This window comes from Sinocyclocheilus rhinocerous, unplaced genomic scaffold, assembly GCF_001515625.1.
Source record: "Sinocyclocheilus rhinocerous isolate Xijiao unplaced genomic scaffold, SAMN03320098_v1.1 scaffold1549, whole genome shotgun sequence".
Lineage (NCBI taxonomy): Eukaryota > Metazoa > Chordata > Actinopteri > Cypriniformes > Cyprinidae > Sinocyclocheilus > Sinocyclocheilus rhinocerous.
The window spans coordinates 739,664-749,090 of record NW_015633205.1 but is presented as its reverse complement, the minus strand read 5'-3'; the positions used below and the strand labels follow the sequence as shown (position 1 = coordinate 749,090).

Sequence of the window (9,427 nt, the reverse complement as noted above, 5' to 3'; positions counted from 1 at the left end):
AAAATATCTTTCATAACATAGTTGAGAATCGTCTTTATATAAAGTTTGGTTTAAAAAATGAAAATTGATTTGTGATTAAAACAAAAATCCCACTGTTTTTGCCTTTTCATGTCTATTCATGTCTTTTTATTTCTTAAAAAACAGGACATTTTAAAGTCCCGATATCTTCTACAGAGGACATGGCATAACATACAGGTGCATCTCAATAAATTAGAATGTCGTGGAAAAGTTAATTTATTTCAGTAATTCAACTCAAATTGTGAAACTTGTGTATTAAATAAATTCAATGCACACAGACTGAAGTAGTTTAAGTCTTTGGTTCTTTTAATTGTGATGATTTTGGCTCACATTTAACAATCTGTGTGCATTGAATTTATTTAATACACGAGTTTCACAATTTGAGTTGAATTACTGAAATAAACGAACTTTTCCATGACATTCTAATTTATTGAGATGCACCTATATGAATAAAATATCATTTTAAAAAAAATTTATTTTTCAAATTTTTTCTTATGCTCTAAACAATGTAATGACATGACAAAATACTAAATTCACAAAACTGTTTTTTTCCTGGTAGTCAGGAGGATATATATACACACGTCTAGGAGTAGTTTGAAAAAGTAGGTTTTTAAAGAAAATCAAAATGGCGGACAGGAAGTTTGGCTGACTATGGCAACATTGGTATCACTGTTCTCAGCATGACCCAAGGAATCTATTAATACCAGTCTCATTATAAGAGGTAAAATTCACAGAAAGCTATTAGCATTTATTTGAAATTTCATTATAACTGTCTCAAAACTTTTTTAGTACTTTCAGGTCATGGTCTCAATGGTACATACAAAGTTTCGTAATGGTACACCAATGCATTCGCAAAATATAGCATTTTATATAATAATATTCTATTGTAGTCAATGGCAATTTCATGTTTTGTTCAATTATAGGGCCACCAAGAGGCACAATCACACCAATTTTTTTACGTGTCCTTAGAGTGTGCCCATACATATGTGTGTCAAATTTGGTGAAAATATCTCATTTTGTTTTGGAGTTATAGACATTTTTATATATGAGAACAGAAAAAATGACTGATGGCCGACTTTGTTTGCATTTATTTGCCACTTACTATCAAAATTTTGGCAATTGGGCATTAGTGTACTTTCGACACGCTAGAATTCCGAATTTTCTATGGTGGTTTCGTGTCGATCGGAGTAGTGGTTTCTAAGATATTGGCAAATGTTTTTTAAGTGCTAAAATGCAGCGTTGGACAAACCATAGGGCAAAACCTCTCATGTTTGGTATTGCTGGACTCGGAAAGGATTCAGGAGTATAAAAAGGTGACTCCCGTGAAAATAAGTCGACCACACCCAAAGTTAAAAGCATGTGAATATATGATTTTACCACTAGGTGGAGCTGGCTCCAAACTTCTCAGGCTCATTCAGGGCATCGTGCTGATGACCCATACCAAGTTTCACAACGATACGTCAATGCGTTCGTAAAATATATCATTTTACTATAAAATTCAAAATGGCCGACACCCAAAATGGCCAAACCATTCAGAAGTTATAAGCAAAAATAGCAATTTTCCATATCTCCTGACCACTAGGTGGCACTGTACCGAAACACTGCAGGTATTCTCAGGTCATGCTTGTTATAACACACAGCAAGTTTGCTCTCAACACGCCAAATCGTTGCGGATATAGCCTCACATCCATTTTTGTGTGCTTCTCGTAGAATTCGTTCGTGCGTTATTCGAGAACTGTCGGACAAATCAACTTGAATTCCATAACTTTTTGCCAGCATGGTCTGAAGATGATCTGAGCCAATTTTGGTGAAAATCAGACAAACCGTCTAAGACGAGTTTGAAAAAGTAGGTTTTTCGAACTATTAAAAATAGCAAAAAAAAAAAAGTTAATTCGACTCGTCATGAGCCAAGGATTCAGAGGAAAAAAGAATTTTCCTTCTGTGCCTTACGGTTCAAAAATTATTAGCATAAACATGAGTGAAACTTTGGACAAGTGGTGGCGCTACAGAGTTTGAATTAGAAACTCCAAATTTGCTGTGCTTAATGTTGAGACTGTCCTCTATCAATGTGCCAAATTTAATAACTTTCCCGCAAGCAGTTCTATGGGCTGCCATAGACGCAATGGCGGAAGAAGAAGAAGAATAAGAACGCCAACGGATACAATAGGTGCCTACGCATCTTCGATGCTTGGCCCGTAATAAGAAATCTAACAGATACAATAGGTGCCATCGCAAATAACTATAAAGATAACGATATTAGCGTCCACCACTGATCTACAATAGAGAACATTCATTATATACAGATCAGTGGCGTCCACATCAGCGATATCGAGTGTGTTTATTCTAAGCGCGCGCTCGTCTGCCGCTTTAAATTCTCCAGCTGTCAATGTTTGCATTGTTCATCAGCTTGAAAAAAAATTGTTCTGAAAGTGATTCCAATGATATCGTTTCTCTGTGCCTTTATCGTTATAGCTGTGGTGTGGACACTGCTATTCTTTAATATCACAATTTTTAGAACTATATCTTTACAGTTATCTTTATAGTTTTTGTTCTTGGTGTGAATGGGCCTTAACACTGGCATTTGTTCTGATACTGGAAAGTCTACAGAGCATTTTAAGCATTTTTAAAACATTACCAATACAATGCATTTTTCAAAACAAATGAACACTTTCACATTTTTAACACAAGTAACTTATTTACAATTGTGGCAGTTTGGTAGGGTGTATATTTTGACTTATTATTTTGTAAGAGCTGTGTGGCTTGGACGCAGCGTCCGTTAAAAATAGACATGGCGCCTATCTTTAGCGAAGCGGCGTGGAGAGCCGCTTCTGAAACGTGCCGCGGACCAGCTGGTGTCAACACAAGCATTGACTAGAGTGGCCGCTATGCGATCAGCTCCGGTGGCCGCGTCGGAGCGATATTGATATTGATATTGATATTTTTAAATACATTTTACCCAATAATAAGAATACATTTGTAAATAAAATTAATTTTATTTACAGCAGACAATCATGTGACTGGCCACGTGAGCAGCGCGTTCCCGGGTTCGTAGGATCACAGAACTCGCTCCTCCACTGTGAATAAATCACCATCCGAATCCATGAGTAAATTTATTTTTACAGACGTCCATATGAGAAACAATTACCGTCCGAATCAGGCTTAAGAGTTCTCCTCAATAGCAGTAAAGGTTCATAGGTAAGAGTTTCCTCTTAAAACCTATTCACAAAGATGCTGAGACCAGCTTTTACCAAAGACTATAGAGTACCCAAGATGTGTCACTTGTATAGTTTTGAACGGGGAAAATGTAACATTCAATATGGACGCTCAATCGCAGAAAGCCCCACCTTCTGAATGAAAGAGCCAATCGCTAATCGGTAAAGTCAGTGCGTCACTGCAGCTGCCGTTAGAAGTCCCGGTTGCTATAGAAACAGTCAGCATTCTGAGACATGCGCTTAGGACTGCGCATGCGCACTGGCTGGTCTAGCCACAGAAATAAGCTTTTTTTTTAACGCTATTTGAGCAAAAGAAACAACATTTATAACACAGTTGTTGTCAGATTTCTTTGGTGATTTCAAATATGAAATTGAATCGTTTTGGAGAATTAGATTTTTCCCCAATCAGAGAGATAGAAGTTGCACTTACATGCCCGAGAGGTGTTTCAAAGATGGCCGCCAAGTGACATGACTTAAAAGGACTTTGCTTTTACTAAGGAATGATGATGTCAACAAGCTTACTAATTATGTCTACAGTGGTTGGTTGATAGGGGATGGGTCTCTGTCAGTGATTTAATCATAGAAATATTGTAGAGTGAGGTATCATGTTGACATATTAAAGATAAATATTTTAAAATAAAAATGTTGCCATTTTCAAATAATGTTTTAAATGTAGTTTAAGTGTCACTTATTAAACAAGTACATGTTCAGCTAAATTCAGCCTCTTACACGTCTGCATCTCGTAAACAATAAGTAGATATAAACAGCTTTTTAATTAACAGACTATAACAATCATGGCTGATAGTACGACGTTGTGCAAACGTAAAAGAAAATCAAACTGGACTCAAGAACAGCTGTTACTTCTTGCCCAACTTGTACATGAAAAGGAGGACATAATTAAACTAAAAATAAATCATTGTGAAATGTTTCTAAAATGATCTGAGGTGAGAGCCATATTAGGATTGTTTGTGACTTGGGCTGCGTTCAGCCCCGACAAAACGGTGCAAACGTTCAAACCGGAAACCGTAGCAAAACGTTGCGCACCGGTTTGAGCTTGAACTTGCCCTTGGTCTTAGTGACTTAGGAGTCCTCTTGACTACCCCTAACTTTTCATACATTTTGGAGCCGATTTTAGCACTAAAACACTTTGTGAAATGCAAAACGATTTAGGAGTCCTATTTTAGGACTGACATGCCTATTATTTTGAAGACTTTTTTCCTAAATCGGCAAGATAGAGGAGCTAATTTTAGCCTTGAGATGTTTTGTGAATAGAGCCCCAGAAAGATTGAGGGTGCCTCCTTGTGAACACCACCATGCACTTTATTTTCAAACCTCTTGTGAGTGCTTGTGCAAGTTTGAATTCCTTACCATCTATCTCTTCATCAGTGGTCAGCTCATCATTGGAGCAGATGCTCAAGACATTCACAAGCATCTCAGTCACTACAGCAACAAGAAAGAGAGAGTTTATTTGCTGTACGTACTTAAGATTTTATGCCACATAAAAACTGTTGTGGGCAAATGGTTTACCTTTCTCCCCAACAAAAGGCAAGGACCAAGTGAAGACATCCATGAAGTTAGGCAGCCAGTAAGGATGAGGAGAACAGTTAAACTGCCGAATGTTCATGACATTATTCTCATATTTCAGGACAGCAGCTGTAAAAGAAAGAGAAGAAAGAAGAGAAAGCATAAAAAGAGACAGTAGAGAATGTGGGAAAGTAATATAAAGCACACTGATGGATTCTGTCAAAACTTACATCAGAACTCAACATTGTTTTAGACGAGCAATACACACTCAAAAGCACCTGTTTAAATGGTCACTTTTCCTCAAAGAGTCTATCATCTCAATTTAGAGGCAACCATGTGAAATTTCTCCCTTCCAACAGCTGCCTGCATTTTCACATGCTCATTAGTTTTAATTTGTCCACTAAAATATCCAATGGAGGAGATCATGCACTACTGGAATTAATTTTTCTAAAAATCAACAACAAAACACCCAGTGTTATTTTCACAACATTTCATATGATTTATTGTGATTGATAAAATTCTGTGGCGGTAATGGCGATGGATTAATTGACATAAAACATTTCTAGAATAAAACTGCCAGTTCTTTTGTCTTGCTAAATGTTTAAATACACAATTAAAATATATTCTGCTTGACTTTTTAACAAAAATAGCAGCTTACTTGGAAATTACAAACAATAAAAATATTCTATATTCTGTACAAGCAAGATTTCTTTGATTTTTCTTCACCCATTATGTCTTCTATTTTATCTCAAGCATGCACTTCCCTGACACTATTGTGAAGATAAATACTGAAGGTATGGTAAGAAGTTTCCTAAACAGTTTTAAAGTGAAATTCATATAAAAATGAGAAAATAATTTAATAAATCTTCCCCTGGGACCTATAATAGACTTGGAAGTAATACATCTTCAAAACATATTTTGAGGTTGAATGATTTTCCTAGAACTAGCTAGGTTTAAAACTAGAATCTCTCAAAAATAATAAACACAGTACCATGGTATTACCATTTTGGGACATGTTCCAATGTTTAAACAATGCTATAGTATATGAATATAGAAATAAAGTAACACAGGTGACATATATATATATATATATATATAAAGTAATGTGCTTCATTTTTTTCTATATAAGGGAAAAATACTTTAAAGATCTCTACACATAATTTGACAAACCAGAATATGAATTTTTACTTTTATCTCGTATTGTGTATTTTCATGCAAACTTCCTGAAGGTGCCTTATTTCCTATGGTGACCCACGTGTTTGTGCCCTAGATCTGTCGAAAGACAACACCATGCATTACAACTCATGGAGGGGGACTTTCCTGTCCCATTTTCTTAGTGGTGTCTGAGATTAGCAGGTCGTCAGACATGGAGTGCATGGCTAGCTGGTGTCAATTATCAAATACCAGACATAAAAGACCTGCAGATGCTGTGTACTGAACATAAACACACCTTAAATGTCATTCACGGCACATACTTCCTAGTGGAACATGTGTAATCAAAAAATGCAATATGTTAATTACATAAAATATTATCTTTACCAAGTCTATAATTAGGTCCACACCAGAAATGCCTTCATAAAAGCTGATAAAAGTTATCCCACATAAACAGCAGAGGCTGTGCATGAAAGAGAGAGAGAAACACTTAACCCCCCTCCAAACACAAACTTCTAATTAACAGTCTAATTAAAATAACTGAGAAGTAAAGAGCATAAAGAAAAAGTGTCAAGAAAAGTAAACATGCACTACCACTAGATGTCACTCTACATTCTAAAACACTTTTATAATAGTGAAACCCATTCTGTTTATGAATCGGTCTCAATGATTTATCAAAGGTTTGGGTTATAATTTCTATGCACTAATAATGGAAAAAGCTTCTGACTGATTTCTTTTTAGTGATGTTCGATTCTTGGACGAATTGTTCTTTTGAGCAAAGCAAGAAGTTCTCAAGAAGTAACCGGTCGAGCTGGTTAAAATAAAATTTTAAAAAAATCACAAAAATCCAACTGAATCGAACTTTAGTTCCGGGTTGGTGATGCAAGACGCACATCCAAAGTAGCATGTTAGACTCAAAAAGAATGGAATGAGCCGGTTCAACCAACTGCCAAAGTCTGCAGAGTATTACCGATAATTCTGATGAGTGACTTGACGATACTGTGCAAGCCTGAGGCACGTACTGGAAATATGCTTATTATGACTACTGTTATTAGATAACATTTTATTAAACCTGCAAAAACCTTTCTGTTGAGAGACGTAAAATAAATGTTGCTATATAGTTTATTGTTCATGCAGATTATATTTCAAGTTAATTGAAATCAAGGTGTTTATAAGACTGGTTTATTCTTTCTTTATACTTTAGAACATATCCGAATTGTGCATCAGTGTCTGTAATGTGTGCTATTAGTGTGAAACTTTTAGGAAACTTATCCAAGCTGTAGGCTAGTCAATAATCGTATCTGACATAAAGGATCCGCGAATGAAACTATGACCACAAACACCATTAACCTAAGTGAATGAAATGAAATCATCAGCAATATGCGTTCACACAAATACATTTTTATTTGAATGTTTTTGTCAAGATCTGTGAGGAAGGACCCAAACGCAAAATGGCAATTATAGGGGTTTATTCACAAAGACAGGGCACAAGAGGGTTAGTGAGCTGTGAAACTGTCCAACAAAAGGGGATACTGGACTTTCCTAATTAATGCTGTTCAGTTGCTTTGACACAATCTGTATTGTTAAAAGCGCTATATAAATAAAGGTGACTTGACTTGACTTGACTTGATACTGGGACAGGACTGCCTGGGATGACCGCTGAAACCAGCCTCAGAAAACAACAGGTGGGAGAACTGCAGAGAGAGTGGCAGGGCCAGGCAGATGGTGATGTGGGCCAGGCAAGGCACTAAGGCAGAGATCTGTCACTAGAGGAATGCCGACTCCCAACCAGTCTAGCAGCCAGGCAGAGGGAACCAGCAGGCAGGGAAAGACAGGAGGCGGGCCAGGCCTGGGACAGGGAACACTCACAATAGAACAGGACACAACTCAACAGGAACACAAGACAAGATGATCAAGACAAGCAGTAAAAAAACAAAGCTAAACAAAGAACTAAAAGAACAAAAGAAACAAAAGTGAATAAACGAAGGAACTGATAAAACGGCCAAACAAAATAAAAAACCTAGAGTACCAGATAACATGAAAATAAGAGAATAAAGAAAAATATTAAATGAAACCAGAAAAGTCTCAGCTACTAAGACTAACAAATAACGGCAAAAACAAAGGAAACAAAAAGTGAACAAATTAAGGAACTGATAAAACGGCTAAACGAAATAAAAACCTAGAGTACCGGATAACTAGAAAATAATAAGAGAAATAATAAAGAAAAATATTAAATGAAACCAGAAAATAATAAGAGAAACAAATAAAGGCAAAAGAGTAAATGAACCAAGGAGCAAAACTAAGACAAAGAAATACAAGACTAGCAAGGACTAAAAATAGACTAAGCGCAGGAAGATATACTTGTTGAAAGATGCTAAGACATGAGGATCAGGGGCCGGATTCACAAAAATCTTCTTAAGAAATAAGTTAAGAAATTTCTTAAGATAAATTCCACAAAGTTCGTAAGAATGTTCTTAAGTGCAATTCTTGAAAAATTCTTAATAAGTTCTCAAATATATTCTTAAGAACATCTTAATTTTTTTCTTAAAGCCAGTTTTATACTTTCCGCATGAGCAATCCGGACGCATACACGGACAGCGCAGACGTGAACTACTTGCATTTACACTACCGAAAGCATACGCTGATGGTCCGTTCTGCGGACGTGTTCCATACATGCGCAGTAGATCGGCTTGAATAGTAAACAAACATGTGAAGAAACAATTGCCCACAGTTATTGTACATCTGGCTGTCTTTATATTGTTTTATCGATGGATTGTACACGTTCGAGTAGCAACGGGCTTAAGGGCCTTTCGCACCGCGGGAACCTTTTCATAGTACCAGAACTATTGTGGAACTACCCACTTTTTGGCGATTTCGCACCGCCGGAACTGGGTGCGATTTTAGTACCGGACTGCCGAACTGATAAAACGGCTAAACGAAATAAAAACCTAGAGTACCGGATAACTAGAAAATAATAAGAGAAATAATAAAGAAAAATATTAAATGAAACCAGAAAATAATAAGAGAAACAAATAAAGGCAAAAGAGTAAATGAACCAAGGAGCAAAACTAAGACAAAGAAATACAAGACTAGCAAGGACTAAAAATAGACTAAGCGCAGGAAGATATACTTGTTGAAAGATGCTAAGAAACACACATATGCACACAATGAACTAGCAAAGACAAGAGGGTAGAGAGCGCAATAAATACGGAGGAAAGCACATGAGGATCAGGGGCCGGATTCACAAAAATCTTCTTAAGAAATAAGTTAAGAAATTTCTTAAGATAAATTCCACAAAGTTCGTAAGAATGTTCTTAAGTGTAATTCTTGAAAAATTCTTAATAAGTTCTCAAATATATTCTTAAGAACATCTTAATTTTTTTGTTAAGAAGAAAATAACACTTTCCGCATGAGCAATCCGGACGCATACACGGACAGCGCAGACGTGAACTACTTGCATTTACACTACCGAAAGCATACGCTGATGGTCCGTTCTGCGGACGTGTTCCATACATGCGCAG

At 36.4% G+C, this 9,427-nt stretch overlaps 1 protein-coding gene across 5 annotated transcripts in view; it reads right to left on the bottom strand.

Moving 5' to 3' along the window:
- Window positions 1-9,427, bottom strand: part of LOC107743942 (serine/threonine-protein phosphatase 2B catalytic subunit alpha isoform) — a 275,392-nt gene that overhangs the window by 44,372 nt on the left and 221,593 nt on the right. For all 5 annotated transcript variants that reach the window (XM_016557400.1, XM_016557402.1, XM_016557403.1 and 2 more), the window contains exons 9-10: window positions 4,758-4,883; window positions 4,599-4,670 (exon numbers count right to left, since the gene is read on the bottom strand). In XM_016557400.1, coding sequence (XP_016412886.1) covers window positions 4,599-4,670; window positions 4,758-4,883 — 198 coding nt within the window. The remainder of the gene's footprint in view (window positions 1-4,598; window positions 4,671-4,757; window positions 4,884-9,427) is intronic.